The 19,571-nt window shown below is 40.6% G+C and overlaps 2 protein-coding genes and 1 long non-coding RNA gene across 6 annotated transcripts in view; 1 reads left to right on the top strand and 2 right to left on the bottom strand.

Moving 5' to 3' along the window:
- The window catches only part of ARL5A (ARF like GTPase 5A), a 39,575-nt gene extending 21,691 nt beyond the window's left edge, over window positions 1-17,884 (bottom strand). Inside the window, exon 1 of the mRNA XM_020797086.3 lies at window positions 983-17,884. Within this exon, the coding sequence (XP_020652745.1) occupies window positions 983-1,028 (46 nt within the window). The 5' untranslated portion in view covers window positions 1,029-17,884. The remainder of the gene's footprint in view (window positions 1-982) is intronic.
- Window positions 6,593-19,571, bottom strand: part of CACNB4 (calcium voltage-gated channel auxiliary subunit beta 4) — a 222,144-nt gene continuing 209,165 nt past the window's right edge. For all 4 annotated transcript variants that reach the window (XR_012081870.2, XR_013536865.1, XM_072983195.2 and 1 more), the window contains one exon: window positions 6,593-18,208. Coding sequence is in view for 2 of the 4 variants with exons in the window: in XM_072983195.2 (XP_072839296.1) it covers window positions 17,948-18,208 (261 nt within the window). In the remaining 2 variants the exon portion in view is untranslated. The remainder of the gene's footprint in view (window positions 18,209-19,571) is intronic.
- Window positions 18,205-19,571, top strand: part of LOC110080838 (uncharacterized) — a 32,056-nt gene continuing 30,689 nt past the window's right edge. The window contains exon 1 of the long non-coding RNA XR_013536866.1: window positions 18,205-18,923. This is a non-coding gene — a long non-coding RNA (uncharacterized LOC110080838). The remainder of the gene's footprint in view (window positions 18,924-19,571) is intronic.

Here is a 19,571-nt window from a genome sequence, read left to right as displayed (position 1 = left end):
GAAAAAAAGCATATCTCTCTCGCAACGTGGGAAGGAAATTATGGATTTAATCATTTTTACACCCCATGCTTTCTCCACTACACAAAAGTGTACACAACAATATAGAGGGTTCAGACTATGGAACGCCATCCCGAGTGAGATTCGTCTGGCGCAAACGTTGATGACGTTTCAGCGTCAGGTCAAAACCTTCCTGTTCCAGAAGATTTTTAACTGAAATAATATCAATTGTGGGTCCTGGTGGCAATTTTTAGAGTATTGTATTTTAATTGTTTTATCTTGTTATTGCATTTAAATTGCTGCAAGCCACCTAGAGACTTTGGGTAGTGTGGGCAGCATATAAGTTAAATAAATAAATGTATGTATGTATGTATGTATGTATGTATGTATGTATGTATGTATGTATGTATGTATGTATGTATGTGTTGGAGAGGCATTGCCTCCTGGGGTTCCCCACAAGGTCCCTTTGTGTTTGAGGAACTAATCCCCAGCCTCAGCCTTGCCAAACTTCATTTTAAGGTTAGGGCAGCAGATGCCTTTGAGGCTCTCTTTCTTCCTCAGGAACCCCATCCAAACCCACTCTTTCGTTTCCCTAGAAATAGGACCGGGACCCTTCCTGTCAAACTTAGTGCACACAGAGAAATCAAAACAGAGGAGGCAGCCTGATGCAAAGTGAGCACAATTCTACCTTTCCACTGGCCATCTCTCCCCTCAGTGCTGCCTACTTTTTCCTCGCTGGGGACCAGGGTTTCCACAAGGGGTGTTTCCCAACCCTGCCTGGAGATGCCAGCGGGTGAACCTTTGGACCCTTGGCAGACAACGTGCATGGCTTGCCACTAAACGACCGCGTCGCCTTTCCTTCGAGAGACTTTGTTTTTTTTTTTTTAAGGTGTCCCAATGTGAGCCACAGCTGAGCTCTGTCTGCCTAAAAGAGGGCATGCCTTCCCCCCCCCCCCCAAACAGCCAGGCAGCCCCTCTTCCTCACCCTGGTGACTAAACAGCCTCCATATCCGGGTGAAGAGGATTCCCATGCTCAGGCAGCGGAAGATCCGGCTGGCCCCCCTCGGGCAGCTCCACGTTCTCGCCGGCCTCAGTCTCAAGTCTCCGTCCTCTTCCGCCCGGGCTCAGCCCAGGGTGGCTCACGCTTGGGCCCAGCCCCCCGTCCGTGCCCAGTGGCGAGGTGGCGAAGGAAACAGCAGGCGCAGAGGCGCGGAAGAAGGGAGGCAGAGCAGGCCCCGGGCCCCCGAGGCAGCCGCCGCCGCCGCCGCCGCCGTCGTTGTTGTTGTCGCCCACAGCAACGCCACCGCGCGCCCCTCGCCGCTCCTTACGGACATTGCCGCCGGCCTTGCCGCAACTTTTTTTTTTAAGGGGCTCCTTTTCACGCTTCGCTTTTCTAGGCCTCAGCGGTCTGACGAGTGCATGGAATGAGCCCCCGCGGACGCCGTCCGAGTATGTGTGCGAGAACGCGCATGCGCCCTCTCACACACACTCATTCATAGGCGGCCGCACCTTTACCGCACACGCCCCCGCCGGTATTACTGCCTCCCACTCTAGCGTCTTTCCAAAGACTGAGCAGAGTGGGCGGGGCTGACAGGTGAAGAAGAAGAGCCGCGCGGCGAGTTTATCATGAGTGGCAAGAGTTGCCGTTACGTGATCCAATCGCGCGTCCCGTTTCTGGCTTTGGATTGGATGTAAAGAGTTCTTGGGGCGGGATTTGGTGAGGTGCCGGGCGACTTTCCTACTACGGGACTGCTTAAAAGGGGGCGGGAGGGGGAGGAGTCCTGAGAGACTAGCCGTAGTTGTGGCGGTGGAAGCGTTAGGTCTCAGAGGGAGCACCGTTCGACTACTGTTCTATTTTTCAGCCAAAGTTTTGTGTGTCTTTCTGAAACAGTGCTAATTTAAAAAAAAAAAACATCGGGAGAAATTGTTAACAGCAGGTGTTCTAATTAGTGCTTGGTGTTACACACCTTCAACCACCACATTCTCCGCCATCCCTCTGCACATTTCTATAGAAGCCAGCAGGTGTGAAAACACCCCCCCAATGGATGTCACAGATAATTTGCCCTGATGAGCTCTCAGTCTCTCACTCGTATCACACACAAGCCCCGTTCGCTGCACACTTGCGTTCACCTCAGAGCATCAGCAAAGAAGTGGGGTGTCTTTACAGCGAAGGGTGGCTGCCATGCGCTTTCCCCAGGCCTCGCGGGAATGCCGTCTTTCAGGATTATCCCGTGGAGAGCGAGTGGTGGGCAGGAAAGTGGGTAGCCTGTGTCCTCCGTTGAGGAGCTAAAGCTCACCGGAGATTCCCGGGTTTCGGCACCATGTGTTACTTTGAAATTATGTTCAGAATCTCCGGCAAGAACAACAGGCTAAGAGGCAGCTGATACTGAAGCCAATTTTTATTTAAGAAGTACAGCTGGACTCTTCATCTTAAAAGCAGAGAAGAGTCCCGATTAGAAATTACATAGGCATTTTATAGGGTTTTACACAAAGAGCAATAAAGCAAAACATTCCCTTATTGGTTCCCTGAACCCCAAGTTTGGATCCTGCTTCTAATTGGACTAAAAATGCCAATTAACTCCAACCATTGGTTATGCGTAAATATGTGTTGTGCCCCCGTGTTCCCTTGACCTAAAGTCAGAATGTACCCAGGGTGTGCAAAAATATTGCCTGAATGAGTAAATGCCATTTTTTTCTTGTTTGTGTGTTAATGTTAATGGTCATGATTATCTAGGTTGCTTTCAGTTTAAGTAAAATCCAATATTTGAACTGAGTTGCCAGAAGGTAACTATTAAACGACAGTCATCCTCACTCTGAACACATTTATTTTAATCTGGGATCAGTTTAGACATGTGTGTAAACTATTCCTAGGATATTTATCTAATATCTAAGATATTTTGCTAGCCGAGTGTGACTGCCTGCAACTGTCTAGGTTTCTCTCCTCTGTACAGTATGTCGTTCCATGACACAGGACACAGCTTTCTTTATAACAGGTTTATTAAACTTGGAGTCAACTCAGGAACAGAAAAATAATCGATACAGAACGTTTCTCTTTTGTGTGCAAACCAGACTTAGTCTTTTCTGTATCATAATTAACTGCTCCCCCCTTGTGTTCTGCTAAGGTAGCCTTCCACCCCTCCGCATTTATTTGAATTGACAACTTGAAGTACAGTAAGCCAAACAGGGTACTGTACTTAAACAAGGATAGTGGATGATAACACTTGGGGAGTGAGTTCAATAATCTTCCTTTCTTCCCTCTCTTTTTTTTAACTCAGGTTTGATGGAACTGAGGGTTCTTTCTTTTCTCTCCCCCAAAGCAACCCCCCCTTCTTTCTGTTTCCCCCTAAAAGGAGAGTTTGTGTGGTAGACTTGCATTATGCAGGGAGGTTGACAGGGGTTAGGGGAGGTCTGTGTTTGTGTGTGTAGAAATGAACAATGCTTTATAGTTATGTTTTTGAGGTCATAAGATTTATACATGGATTTTGAACTACATAGGGGCCCAGCACCTTGGATCCAGCGTTATTCAAGGGAGAAGTGTGGTTTTTGTTAGTATAAGGAAGGGATGGATCCCCTTTGTGATTGGTTTCTTGAACTTGTGTTTTCTTATGCTTTGGATTTCCTTTTGTTTAATTGGTCCTTGTGTTTTCTTATGCTCTGGATTTTCCTTTGTTTAACTGGGGATCCCATTTTATTGACATTGAAAGATGTCGCTTTCAGATCTGGCATCCTAATTTAAAATAGCAAGGTTCCTTGATCTGAGAATGAGTGACATCTGGATGCATTAGAAAAACAATCAGAAGTATAGTGATGAAGGCAAAGTTTAAGGCATGAAATATAATCTGTACTAGAGATAGGCATGGAGTACTTCATGCCCCTTTGTTCTAAGTTGTCCCTTCCCCCATTCTCCTTGCTGGCACCTCTACTCACCAGCCAGTGTGCATTGCTCTTTCTCTCCCTATCACACAATCTCCCAGTCTGGGCAGGAGCCCAGACTTCCCTTCTACACCTCCTCCAACAGTTGGCCACTCAAAGGCAGTGCTGCAGGAATCCATGCCCCACTTTCTCATCTGAGTTGCCAGCTCCTGGAGGAGGCAGAGAAGGAAAGTTCAGGCTCCTGCCCGGACTGGCAGATTGCACAGCGGAGAAGGGAGGAGCAATGTGTGCTGGCTTGTGTGTGGAGGTGCCAGCAAAAATGCCTATCTCTGATCTGTACCATTGAAACACCTCTTTATGTAGGGAATTCAGGTTGTCATCCAAAGGACAACAGCAACGAGAGGGGAAAACTTGGGGGAATGTAAATGGGAAAACACTTGCATTCTTTTTATAAACCTCCAGTAGCAGCAGTTAATTGTGTTAGGCCATTATTTGCAAAATACACACATGAGAACAGAGTCAAAAGTCAGAAAAAATATAATTAGATAAAATTCTCACAGAATTAACAACCACTGATTTTATTGCTGGGTGGGATGGACACAATTGCACACCACTCCACAGGACGTAAGCAGCAGTGATTAGAAATATTCCTTTTCTGGCAAGGTGGGATTTTTTTCCTTGGGAGTATATGCAAGGAGAGCAGGTAATCTTGTGTCTCAAAGGGCGAATTGAAAATAGTTCTTTTTCCATCATGATTAATAATCACCTGTCAGTGATTCCTTTTTCACGCAAGAGGTTTGTGAATAGTTGGTATGTTTTGCGCTCTTGCAAAGTTATGGGGCAAAGATCTTGATAAAGTTGTATGTTTGTATTCCCAAACACAATAGGCTTCTTGTCTTTAAGAACTTTTAAGATGGCCTCTTTCCTGTGTTCCTTTGCAAGTTGGGCAACTTACGTCACCAGGCTTTCGGTTTCCCCTTACTGATGGAGGGGAAGTTCTGTGCACTGAAATAAAACTCTTCTTTGAAATGTGCAGTTCAGTAGTCAACTCAGTAAACAGTTGGAGGGTTAAAGTAATCGTGTCAGTTCCATATATTGCAAAACTGACTCCTCTTGGAATGTCTTCCTTTGTTTCCCAGGAACTTAATTCAGGCCTGCAGATCTTCCAAGCAGCCTGTCAGTTATTATGCTATTGGTACTGTACTCAGTTCTCAACTCCAAAGCTTGATTAGCGGAATTCATATCTCTTACAGATATGTTTGAAGAGGATTAATAGCAGCTGCCCATTCTTGCTGGAGTTGTTTTATTTGCTCAGGTATCTGATACCTTGGATCCAAGTCTCCTTAAGGCCTTTTCACTGACCACTTCCCCATGAGAGGACAGTCAGCTCTACTTCCTAAGCCTTGCTATTGTAAGCAGTTTTTGCTCCAGAAATGAGTCTTACGAAGCTGCTTTGATTCCTGTGAATCCATGATTCATGTCTTGAACAGTTGTTTACTGTTAGACGTTTCAGTAATTCCCCTTGTTAGTTTAATTTTAAGGTTTTTGGTGTTGAGTCTCAGCAGATTAGGCGAAAGCAGCCGTCTTCTCTGTTATCATAACGCCCTCCTCCAATAACTCCCAAACGATTCTCTGTCTCCTATATAGTTGCCAAAAATGTGGCTATCAATTTGCTATAGTTTTCATGACACTGAAAATCATCCTTCCTCTACCTAATGGTGTATTTGGCCCTGCTTTCCACAAAATGTGTCCTCACTGCTCCCAGAGACATGCTGATACGGAACTGGTGATAACTATCATCATAACTGGTTTCCTTCTTTTGTTTGAACCTTCATGTTGCATATTGTTCTCTGCTTCTTTGTACACAATTTTCGCGGGCTGGTGAAGACTACTACCATGCTAGTATCCTTTCAGAAGGATTGCTCCTGTTAACGTTGCCTATGAAAATATATTGTGCAACTTTCTTGTCTTTTTCTCCTTAACAGATTTTTATTAGGTTTTTTTTAAAATATATAAAAGTAGCAAGAAAGGGAAGGGGAGATTACAGATGGCTAGAAAGCCCTGCTCTCAATAACATTTCATGAGTGAAGTAGGGTGAAGGCACAATACAAGCCTCATCTCAAAATACCCCCAGTTTTTAGTCCAGAGCTTCCAGTTTGAGCCCAGCAGGATCTTTGCTATACAGTTGCTACCTAGCTTCCTTCACAGCTGTTCCTCCACAACAGTAATTTGCACAGCACTCAAGTGCAGAGATTGGAACGTTGTTTTTAAAATATATGAATAATGATATGCTGTTGGGGTTTAGGATGATGCTCTGCGTTCCTCCCATTGCTCATTTGTAAACAGCTTTGACAGTTTTTTAAAATTAGTCTTAAAGTAAATTTGCAAACTCTAAGTTGGAAGCAACTTTTACAAAGGCACCCACCAAGATGAAAAGGATTCTTCAAGATTTAAAATCAGTGACTCCCTGTTTCATCTTGGGACTTTTTGGGAGAAATACCTGCCACTAGTGTGACTTGGGCACAGGAACACAAATGGAATTCCTTGTTCATTGGCACATTCAGATTTGATTTCTTCACTAAATCAAGGAAGAAAACAGTGCTGAAGACTCTTAACACAGTATAAGTGCAAGCAGGGCTTTGGAGCAGGGCAGATTTTAAAGGCCTTATTTGTCCACATTAAAGAGGCTAGTTTGCACAAAGAATGACGTGTAAGCGGAGAATCTAGATATTTTTGTTTAATTTATTGTAGAAAAATGTTAATGCAGTTTAGTACATCTAAATTCCATAAAACAAATCCATAGAAATTGGGATACTGTAAGCATGCAGTCTGCATTTTCTTCTGTTAGTTGTTTTGGGCTCACAAAAATAACAACACTTTTGTTTTCCTTGAAAGCCACTAAAAGCAGAGATAGCAAAACATGCAACACTGTACACATTTGCATAGTATATTTTTACCCAGCATGCCTGTAGAATGCTACACGTATGGTATCTATAGAAATAAAAAGAGGAAGGGGCAAATCAGCAAAAAGAAAACAACTAAAATGTCAGTTATTTTGGTTTTGCAAAGGCAGTCATGCCCAAAATGGGGCCCAGTAAATGGTATAGCCACCGTGTCCAGAGAAGTACGTGGAAATAAATTTAGGTTAATTGTGAAGGATTTGGTAACTGACTAGCAGACCTTCCTTAAGGTCCAAGTTTAGATACTGGATGATATACATTATTTTGCAACAACAGATTCCCGTTTCAGACTCTTACTGTACATCACAAGCAGCTCAGGCACAGCTTCCAAGATAACAGAAACAGAAAAGCAAGCCTCCTGATATATTGGTCTGCACCCCCCATCATCCCCAGCTCTTGGCTGGGCTGATGAGAGTTCTAAAATATTGAAAACAGTTGGAAGACACCGGCCTGCCTAAGCCACGTAGGCAGTCCGGACCCACATCTTCTATGATGGACTGCGACACCCTGCTCCCCTGAAAGGAGTGAGACTACACATGGGGGTTTACTTGGGAGTTTGTGCAAGTTTGTGCTAGCAGTTGTTAAATTTCAAAGGGAGTACTGTTTTTATATCCATGGGGTATTTCAGTCAGAAATGCTACTGAATATACTAGACTTAGGGATATAGACGCATTATTGGTATAACTCTTTACTCTTTGCAGAAAGCACAGATACAATGAACATAAATGAGGAGAACATTCTTACAATGCAAATAGAAGAAATAAGGAAAGAGACTTGCTGATTTTGACAAATGAATTTGCACTGAGTTTATCAGATACATATTTTTACAGCAAATCCAATTACATATTGTAATCACCTGGTTCTCAAATTGCTGAAAAAGTCATATTCAGCAAGTTAAAATTATGGAAAATTCAGTATATCCATTTCTGGTATCATTACTCTACCTAACCTTTTAAAAAAATACAATGTCAAATCTAGTAATAGAATTGTAAATTTGTGCTGTTACAAATGTGCTTTTCTCTTTCTCTGTCTCATATTATTTGCAAAAACTATTTTTCTGCTTTGTGTCGCACAATATGTTTTACTAAATGATTTGATTTTTCTAGAGCTGATGCAGAATACAATAAATAACGGCCTGTTCTGTTTAGTTGATTTTTAAAAAATAATTTTCAGAAAGTGTTAAATAAGGCATATAATAAACACTTGTGAACTCTTAAAGGACCGAGTCTCAAACTACTTGCTATTGGACATAATATATACTATCTGAAGTAGTCCCTTTAATGGAACCATTTTCAGCAGGTCCCAAAATGATGCAATCAGCAGACCCACTGCTAAGAAATATTATTGGCTCTTGTGCTAAAAATCAAATCTACTGAAATTTCCCCAATTCTTTTTTTTCAGTTACTAATAGCTATCAAATGTGTCAAACAAAGAACAATAAACTCGCTTACATAAGCCCCCACCCCATCCCATCACCCATCTTCTAAAATATCTCTTTGGATCAAACGAACTGATGTAAAGAGGAAGGTTTCTATGCTAGTTATCTAAAAAAATATTTTACAGATTGGAAAAAAATAGTGCCTTCATTATTTAGAACTACTGTACCTAAATGTCATCCTAAGTAGAGTTTACAGCCCTTTGCCCAAATTCATTCATTTAGTTATTTTTTACTTAAGGAAAAAGAAACTTTTTTATTTGGATATCCGATACTTTGAACGGAAAAAAAACACCCCACACATCCCAGTTAGTTTTTCTTTAATTTTTGTTCTTAAAATATGTGTGTTTTTTTACTTGTGATAAATGAAACAATGATGCTTGATTATTCTAAGTTACTATTCAGTTTTGGCTGGAAAAGGGTGAGCAAACTGAAACTAAATTCTGACAGGATGGAAGCACTGTTTGCCAGTATTTGGATCTACTGTATCTTGTTCAAGAAGGTTGTATTCCGTGAAAAAATCAGTTTCCTAGCCTAGGAGTGCACTTTGACTTAGAGTCCTAGGTGGTATGGGTAGCAAAGGGTGTATTTGCACCATTATATTTAGTCCAATGTACATTCAGCTGTTAAAGTGCTCTCAATGCAAAGCTACCCCTGAAGAGCATCTAAAAACTTCATTTGGTGCAAAGTACAACAGGTAGGTTGCGTGCTTGTGTTCAGTTTTGGAATCCCATTACTCCAAAACTAAAAATTCTGCACTGGTTGCTAGTTCCCTTCTGGGGACAACTCAAATGTCAACTGTAACTTTTAAATCTCTAAAAGGCTTAGAGCTTGAGTATCTAAGGGACTGCTTGTCCATTGAAGATAATGCCTGATTATTAAGATCTAGAGGAGGATATAGTTACTGACAAAGGCCTGAAGGTTATTTCCTTACATCGCTCCCAAACTGGAATGTACTCCCATCCAAATCACAGATGGTCTCCACTCTTACTGCTTTGAGCAAAAGTGTAAAAATACATTTCATTAACTCGGCCTTTAATTTTAGCAGTTCTGTTGTCTGTTTCTAGCGTAATGGTTCATAATGATTTGAGTTTGATCTAATGTTTTATGATTTTATTTGTTATATTCCACCTTGATTATTTAACAGGTATTGGAACACACCTTACCCTTTTCAAGTTGGCTTCCAGTTCAGTTGTCAACATATGGAATACATTATGGACATAAGTTGAGGGTAAGGTGCTTTTATAACTATTATACAGATACGGGATGCAGTTCAATAGTCAAGCCAAGAACAAATGGATTGAGCAGGTATCATGACATCTATATCATAATTTAGTAACTGTTTGTTAAACAATTTAATAAATACTATGTACCATTTGCTTTTAATAGCCCAGTCTAGAAAACTATTAAGTAAATAGATTTAAGCTACCTTTTTAGTTGACAGTTATGGAGGCTGTGATCCTATGCACACTTACCTGGAAGTTAGCTACATTTAACTCAATGATATTTACTTCCGAATAGACACGCAAAGGCTTGCTTTGTAAAATCTCAGTCCTAAATCAGTAGGATTCACACATCATGACTCTGACTAAGAAAGCATAAGAGACTCCTGTCGCCGGGGTCATGGGGTGGAGGACCATTTGTACTCAGCAGAATGTAAGCCCAATTTCATTGTTTGTGTCTGCCTTTTAAAACTGTGGTCAACATATTTAGACTGGCTTTATTTCAAGTACACTGGTACTGTATTAGGTTATGGACTGGGCAACAAAATTGCTGCAGAGCAATGTTATCAAGAACTACATTTATAGCATTGTGGCTTTGCTAAATTTTAGAATTTTAAGACCTGCTAGACATTTTGTTGAACTCTGGGCAGCACAGCCAGCGATGAAGACTGGTAGGAGCTGTGGCTCAGGAACATCTGGAGAGCCTTGGTCTACGGTATGCTCATCACATGCCATAATTTACACATAATGTTCATGGTCATTTCCCATCCATGCAGAAAAGGATAACTTAATACTGTAATGAGCTTAAAGACCACCAGTAGTGAATAGTTAGTTGGACTGTGTTACTTGGCCTGCGGTGTAGATGTTTGTATTTTTAGTGGGGACTTTTAGTGGGTGGGGAGTGTTGGGGGATTTTTTAGTGGGTGGGGAGTGTTTGGGGAATTTTATGTGTGTGCATGTGTCTGGTCTCTGGGTGTCTGTGAATTTCATTGTATGGGTATACTGTGTATATACTTACAATGACAATAAATAAAAAAAAAACTTTTGAAATGGTCTGCACTTCCTCAAACCAAATTTGAAGTTCAGCTATGAATTGGCATAACTACTGGTTGTCTCATCTGTAGCTGGTTGAAAACATACCCAGTAAGTTGTTGATTTAGACCAGTTGTTTGCAAGATTTCAACACTTCTTGAAGCATTTCTTTGTTGCTTTCTGGTCACAATTTAAAATACCTGTGCTTATTTTTAAAGACCTATACAGCTATCAGAAGGCTGTAGTGCATGGCTGCTCCCTTTGCCTTTACCTGTACCATCTGATGAGGGGTGAAGAGCAATCACAGAAAGAGCAATAATAAGTTAGAGACAAGAGATCACCTTCTGATTTCACTTCTGAAATCCCCTTGATGCCAACACCCTTATATTTTTAGGGCAAGGTAATTTTTTATTCTGTCAGGCAGTTAACATCCTCATTAAATGTCCAAAGAAGATTGGAAAAAATAAAAGTTCTCTAAGTCTTTAAGATGAATTGTTTTCTTACTGAAATGTTATGTACTTAATCTTGTTTCCTAGTGCTGTTGCAGTATAAAATGCAAATCTCCAGGCAGTTAAATAGTCTGGTCAATAATACTACCAGAGGATAAAGATAAAAAGCTTTTAGATTTATGGATTTACATTTGTTCATGGAAATCAATAGTGAAGAGAACATGAAGGGAACTTGTAACACTTGTAAGGAAAACTATTCCTAATGCCTTCTATTTCATGCAAATGCATATTTAGTACATCTGGTAAAAACATTGGAAAAAAACCCTTAAAACTAATATGCTCTACTGGGTTGCAGCATAAAATCTAAATAGAAACAGCAGATCACACTGCTAGTCAGGTGCCAGTATTGCAGGAGTCACTCAGGCCAAACTCACTGAAGCTTCAATCATGTCTTACCTACTAGATAAAAAATATAGTAGCAAGTCACAACTAGAGTAGATCCATTGAATCAATGGATCTTACATAACTATTGAGTCACTAAACCTCAGTGATTTAATAGGCCTACTCTAGATGCAGTTTGCTTCGGGATTTCAGCTGTTATGTCTCAAGTTATAGTAGATAACTACATTACAGAATTAACTATACTGAGATCAGTAGGGGTGATAATGATGGCAACAGCCACTATCTTAGACGTCTAATCTTTAAAAAAATTAGACAAATTCATGCTGTCTGTGAATGGGTATTAAATGTAATGGTGAAATAGAACTTTCATATTCCAAGTTTCCAAGGTCTGTACCTAATCAGTGCCTACTGGTAATCTGTGGGGTTGTTAAACTGGTATACTCTATGTCCACATTCCCCTTACATGGTAAAGCTTGCTTCTGTGGAATAATTTGTTTTTAAAAACAAACTTGTGTGCATTTGAAATTTCAAGAGGATGTCCCAAGGTGGGAGATTGGTGATGGGAGGAATGTTAAGGATGGGAAAATGTGTTAAATCCTTACTTTTAAGTATTCAAATATGTATGAACAGCATGAGATTCTGAGCACCTTTTATCACTGCCTTTTGGAAATAAAGAATTCTGTGTGCAGCCTCAGAGGGACCATTAGTACAGTGGGGTCTCTACTTAAGAACTTAATCCGTATTGGAAGGTGGTTCTCAAGTTGAAAAGTTCTTATGTTGAATCTGCATTTCCCATAGGAATGCATTGAAAGCCATTTAATCCGTATCTGCTCTTTTCCGTCCATAGAAACTACAGTGGAACCTCTACTTAAGAACTTAATCCGTTTTGGAGTGGTGTTCTTAAGTTGAAACGTTCTTAAGTTGAAGCAAAATTTCCCATAGGAATGGACTGAAAACCACTTAATCCGTTCTGGCTGTTTTTTTTGTTATGTAGAGGTGCGTTCGTACATTGAAGCATTAGTTCCCATCGGAACTAATGCAAAGCTGGTTAATACGTACTCTACCACTAGGGGGAGAATTTTTTTTAACCTAAGATGACCTAAGGTTAAAAAAAGAGCAGGAAAGGTTTTCTTTCCTGTTCTTATCTTGGATTTCTGTTCTCAAGTAGAAGCAAAATTTAGCAAATGGAGCTGTTCTTAAGTTGGATTGTTCTTAAGTAGGGACGTTCTTAAGTAGAGACCCCACTGTAGCCCTTTTCCTTTAGGTTGCAATGAATGTCAGATCCACTGAGTTTCTAGACTCTCTCACCATGGAATTATTGTTCTCAAACACAGCCCAGGATAAAACTTAGGGCAAATTTCTGATAGAACCTACCAAGGTCTTAAAACTAAGAATAGGAAAAAGAAGTATTAGGTTGAAAATTAACAGCCCTGCTAAGAATTTCCATGGAGACTTGTCTTGTGGCCAAATCAGATAATACGTTCAGCCCATTGGTAAAAGAAATACTTGCCAAAGTGGTAAAATACATGTTTTTATAGCGTATCATTTTCCACACCTACATATCTTTCATTTAGCATGCTTTGTTTTGTGATTGGTCTTTGGGAGGTAAACACAGACTTAATTTGCAGGAAATTCTCTTGTGGGAGGTAGACATGAGTCCATAAAGTAATACACAAGCCTCTTAAGGTCTAGTGTGACCCAGATTTAGACCACTCTTCTTCTCTGTTCCTCTGCTCTATATATGGGATGGGTGTTGCCCTGAGAAAAGCATTAAAAGAATGCAAAGGATTAGCTAAATAAAATAAAATAAAATAATAAATTGGCAGATTACATCTTACATAGCTCTGCACCTGCTCTATTAAACTACAGTACTGGGTTTATTGAAATCTTTTTGGGAAGTGTGACGGTTCTCTGGACATAGTATATAATGAACGCTGACACTTGTGCAGCAGCTTACCAAGCTCTTCTTAATGGGACAGAGAAGTACAATTTGTGGGGAATGATTCCATGTTACCAAAATGTCAATCAAGCATGGATAGCAATCTTCATAGCCCTGCTTTCGGCAATTCTGGTAATTTTAGTTCAAAAACCAACTCCTTCAAGCATTGTACCGGAATGCCATTATGCTGGTTTCTGTGCAGGTTGGGATCAATATGACAGCTAATTTTTTTTTTTTGACTTGCAAGGTTTTCCCTGATTTAAAAGCTGACAGGCAGAGTTGAAATGTAAAAGGTGGCCAGGTTCCATGCTTATTTTTAGTTTGCTAAGCACAACTAGCATGTGACCAAATGATGATAACACATTGACCTGTTCGGATGATCTTAAATTGACTTAATAAACCGAGATATGCATAAGACTTTTGTCCCCAACATTGGGTTTAAGAGCCTGGCTTCTTCTGAACTATTCTGGTTTGCATGAGACGGGAAGCTGTGGCTAATTGGAGATTTCTGAGCTTACTCGATGCTTACTGTGAGAACAGAGCAGAGAAGGGACTGTGTGTGCAAGCAACAAGGTAATGTAAATCTCAGCGTATGTTTGTGCAAACACAGCCATTCCTGAAACCTCTCTTTCTAGTTAGGGGTACAGAGGATTGAAAGGGCTGATGTAAATTTTCTTGTTTAAAAATGCCAGAATGTAGTCTGCATTGATAAATGCTTAAAACAACAACTTTAATTTACTCATATTGGATAAAAGGCATGCTAATGTTAAGACGTAATTCAGATTACAAGAAAAGTGCCATTTTAAAAACAAATAAATTAGAAGATGAAAAGAAAAGCATTCATTAGACATAAGGCAGCAAAATACCCAAAGTACTGAAACCACCAATTCTATCATGTTATAGTAAACAGGTTAGGCACAACTCCTGGGCTAGCAGCAGGCCTGCTGAAGGGGGTCCTTTGACTGAGAAAACAGAGTTTTCCTACAGTCAGGACCCACACAAATCTATGTTCCCTTCCAACAGGCAGTGTTCACATGTATTTCCCAAGGGCTTCTCCAAACTATCTTCTTCTTCAGTAAATGCACAGTTACTCATTTCTTACAGGGGACCAAGACATCTTTCCTAACAAAAGCATTTCAGTTGTACTGCAGATCTCATTTTCTCAGCACTAGAACAGACTATTTTGTAACAAAGAAAAACTAGTAGCCCATCATTTACGATAGGGAGTGCAATACAGTACAAGTAGGATAGCATAAATCGCAGAGGCACACACTGGACAGCGCCTGTAATGTAAGTAGTGATGGGACAACATTGCCCTATTCCAAGTCCACGACATTCAATACATCATTAGGAAGTTGTATGTTTTCTTTTCTTTATAGAAACGCAGAGCGCAGTGCAATCCTATGCATGTATATTCAGTAGTTCAGTGGACTGGAGCACCTGGGGTTTGGGAGTTCAAATCCCTACTGTGCTTCATGGGAAGGGCCAGCCAAAATCACTTTAAGTGTGTGTGGCTAATAGGATTATGTGCCCTGTGGTCTTTGCCAAATTGGGCCAGCTGCATGTTCCCAAAGTGCCAACAGAAAGAAGGACTGGTAAAGCACTTCTTAATACAGTACTTTACACCTGGAAAATCAAGAGAAGGTTGCCATAAAACCGAATTGACTTATTGGCACCTGATTATAATTCAGTCCCATTGTATTCCATGGGCTTACTGCCTAATAAATGTGTTCAGGACAACTGCTTTTTCAGAAAAAAAGCTGTAGAAACAAAACTTCTCTAAAAGAAGTTAAAGCCTAGTGTGTTGAGTTCATTAGCTGATTAAGATGATATGTCACACAACACATAGTCTCTACAGCAGGGTACTTACTAACAGTGCCTTGCATTATTATTTTAAAAAGCATTATTTCATAGTTCTTTCTCCATAATGATAAAATAAGAAGACACAAGTACTTATGGGAACATAGAAGACAACCATATCTGAATCCAAAACCTGGCCAACTATTAGGCAGAGTGAAGCAGGCACCTCAAGGCCGCAGATCAGGGGCACTGTATATTGCAGAAAAAGTTAGGTAGTATGTTATTGTATCTATCTATTATGGTCCTTAAACCAGACTCTCACCTCATATGGGAATCAAGTTTGTTTTATGCCTAATTGTCCTTGAGGAATTAAATCCCTAATGGTAAAGAAAGTTCTTGGAAAATTATTCCACCAGGAAAAGCAATCCAAACTCAAACATACACTGGCTGCAGTAGTTCTGGAATGGGTCTTGTACAGGACACCATTGGCCTTGTGCCAACAGAACCCCTTCTGCTAGCTCATCTCAGATCTGCTGGTGCAGCTTGTATTCTGACTGACATCTGCTGGAGAAGAGCCAAAGAGATGGGGAAGCGGGAGGAGTTGAGATGAACTGGATGCCAACTACACTCAGCCCAGAGTCACAGCCACTCTGCTGGGCCAGGGGCAGTCCTAAATAATTTCCCACCCCTATGCTGGGAGGGATTTATATTTGCCATAGGCTCAGCTTGGCCTCAGCCATTATGGCCGGTTACGTTGGCTTCTGCAGTCCTTTCTATGCACACAAGAAGAGTCAACATCTCATCTTCCGCTATGCAAGCACGGAGCTGCTTTTCACACAGAAGCGAGTGAGGTTGCCTGCCTAAGGAGGAAATTCATCAATATGTGCTGCAACTCAACGGAGTTCTAGAGCAGGATGGAAAACTGTTAAGACATGGCCTTTCGTGGGCACTACTTTCGATGGAATGCACTAAGTATTTCACGGTGCATGAGAGGGAAAGCTCCTCAATTAGAAAAGCACTGCATTGTGTTTGATAACAATAAAGAGAACAGTTTTAAATTGCACAGCAAAACAAATACTCAGACATTGAGGGAGCATTCTCACTAGAACACTACTGCTGGGCCTAAAACCAACAGCTGATTCCAGCGGGAGTAATTTACCACTCTGGATCAACTGCAGAGTGGTAAATCAGCCCTTATTTAAATTCTCTTGTTTCCTTGGGTCTCTTCTAGCTGAGACTTAACAACTGGATTCTGGTCCGGTAGTGCTTCAGTTGACTGGAAGTATCTCCCCTGCCAAATCTTCCAAGCAGCACTTTTTTCTTGCACAACACATTCATGCTACCATGATTTTTTTCTGATAAATTACTATGTAATAAGCTCTTAATTCTTTGGTAGGAGCAATGATTATACAATACTACTACTGGAGATACTAATGCACAGAATTAAGCCCTAGTATGAATGCATGCCCTCTGCCCCTTTCTCTTTAATAAGCACAAAGCCAACATTTCTTTTTTTTAAAAAAAAAAAATACAAAATTAAGATTGGCAGAAGCCTTGGGCCTTCTACGGAAGTGCTTAGCATTGGTAGTCAAAGAAAAATAAAATTAAATTCTCAACCTTCTGCAAATCTAGTTTTGCTGGAATCTCCCTGCTAGAACAAAGACAAAATCTCTTCCACACCTTCAGAAACCATAGAAGGGTCTTCCAGTTTCTGTACATCCAATGGAAGGTATGAAGTGGCTTTGCACATGTACCACTGTGTGTGCAATCAAGTGCCTGATTACACAGAAGAGCCTTCGTGCACAGATGTAAATGCACATACAACCAGAGTGGATCACATATGGCCCTCCGGATGTTGTTGGATTGCAGCTCCTCTCCCTTTTACACTGATGAAATCTGGGGAGCGGGGACTGCAGGCACAATCCTACACACTTCCTTGACACATTCTGAAGATGGGAACAGGCACAGACTAGTGTCTCTTGTGGATGCCGAATGTGTATTCACTGCCATCCCATTTTGAAGGTTTACCTCTGTCTTTGCTCTTAGTTTACTTTCAGTTTCTGAAGTAGTTTTCTGTGGTCATAAGCAAAAGCGAAAACCATCAACAGTTTTGCTGCAACATATATGTGTGTGGAGGGGGTGGGGTGGGGGAAATCTCATTGATATTTAAACCGGAAAGTGCTCCATTCATTCATCATTTTTTGGCACCAATGACTGCTGCTTACATTTGGTTAGTCTGAAATAAATACATTAAAATAATATATTGTGACCGTAATTGTATCTGTATATAAACTCATCTCTGGTAAACAAGTACTATAGTTTTTTTTTTATATTTGCCTATAATCGTATTGTATTTTTCTTATTCTTCATTTCATTTTATTTTAAACTGACTGCAACATGCTCAAGTTGACTTTCCAGTCAATTTCGCCCAAATTCCAACAGGAATTGGTTTATAAATTGGTTCCAACTGGAACTGGTCATTTGGAATTTCCAGTGCAGGAAATCATTTTATATGCGCCTCAATAGGTATCCTAAATTACAAGTCAATGTGTCTAATATCTAGTGAAGGAAAAAAAAAGAGAGAGACAGTTTTCAAACTAAACTTCTACACTGGACAGAAAAGCACAACCTACGTGACCAGGCAAACCAATTTATTCCTAAAAAATAAAGGGCAAGCGCTGTTATGCATTGCCCCTTTTGTAGCATTAAATGGCAGCAGCCTGTAAGCACAGTAAAACCATGCCACAACTGCCAAATCAAGATGACTAGTTTGGCCTAGCTATGTCATGGCAATCTGGCAACTAAGGAATACGATCCCCCCCCCCAGGTTCCTGTATTCAAAGCCTATGTCGGGAATCATGGCTATATCCTCCAGGAGACCCTCGGTTTCTATGGGGTTTGTATGAGTCCTGGTAAGAGTCGGCATACTCTTCTTCCACAAGGGGGTAATGATCTCGGCTGTGTTGGGAACTGGAAGACAAGCGGTTCCTGCTCTTCCGAGCCCTTTCGTTGTGGTAGTTTTCGTCAGAGGTCATCAGACTCCGCCGTTCAATTGGAGAGTTCTCAGTCGAATGGTTGTTATGCCTCATACGTTGGCTCTAGAAACAGCAAAGAGTTCAAGCATTAAAAAGAGAGGGGGGGGAAAGGACAAGCAATGCATTTTAGTCCTTCTGAGTTGGTTGCAATCTTGTTCTGAGGGCCTTCAGCTTCCGTATGGTTCTGCCATTCATTTAAAAACAAACACACATTTGAGTGCCGTTTAGTGTACTTGGGAATTCATTCCGCTTTCAAAGATGATGTGAGAGAACAACGGATGTCTCTTTATATTATATGATTTTAAAACAGTTAGAAGGGAGAATAAATGCTTAAGTTTAGATTTGGGATGCAGGCTGAGAATATGTGCTTGATACGGAGTTTTAAGACATCTGTTGGAGTTTGTCCATTTGGAAGTTTAAAATAGGACAACCTCCAAATGCAATTTCTAAAAATAGTCTTCCTTTGGTAGCCAGTATAAATTCATTCGTTTTTTTCCCATTATTTTAAAGATGATTTTAAATGTTTTGGTTGTCTTCTTTTTTTGTTCAGCATTTGCTAAAATATAACTGAACTTTCCCCTTATTATGTTTTAACAATTTTATACCTCTGAGATAAATTGTCTAATAATTTCATTATCTCTGAACTCCTCAAACGAAGCATGAAGTCATGAAGTAGGGGCCAATATTCAGAAGACATTGGTACCACCTCTCCATGTCCTGCTTTCCCTGTTTCATCAACGCAGATATAATAGCTAAGCAAGACAACAGTGCCTAAAAGGTGATTACTGTAGTTACAGCAGTGGCCTTTGGCAGAGGGATATGCTATAAGTGAATTTAGAATGATATAGTCAGTTTCAAGGACTACTGCTATAAAACCAAAGGGAAAACTTCAAACAGTAGGTTCAGACTGGGGACACTTGACAGATCGGTACATGATTAAGAAGACCATTGAACAGAATGGTTTAGAATTTTTCTGAGAGCAGTTAATTTAGTGATCCACAACATCTGTGAACAAGTTCCAAGCTGTGCTTTTTTGGGAATCTAACTAATATGAGCAATAAGTATAAAAGGCTGAGATGTCTTTCCCTGAAGCAATAATCAGCCTCTTCAGAAAACTAGAGAAAGTTTTTAAGGCTGTATGACACGCCGGTAAAAGCAGTCAGAAACATGCATACTTATATTGGGCTGCCTCGTCCATTCATAAGCACAAGGTTAATGTACTATACATCGTTGGTTACTCCCAACTTTATCAAGTAAGGCCCCAGGATGTCTCAACATTTACAGTGGCTACAGCTGATCCAATATCCAAACCAAAGTGGGCTCTTACCACTACGGGAGACCCATGTCACTCACCTATGTCCCCTACCAGTAATACAACCAAAACAGGATTCTGTTATGGGTTACTGCAAGAAGTCCCCATCCCAAA

The sequence above is a fragment of the Pogona vitticeps genome, chromosome 1 (genome assembly GCF_051106095.1).
Source record: "Pogona vitticeps strain Pit_001003342236 chromosome 1, PviZW2.1, whole genome shotgun sequence".
NCBI lineage: Eukaryota > Metazoa > Chordata > Lepidosauria > Squamata > Agamidae > Pogona > Pogona vitticeps.
This window is presented reverse-complemented; position numbering and strand designations above follow the sequence as displayed.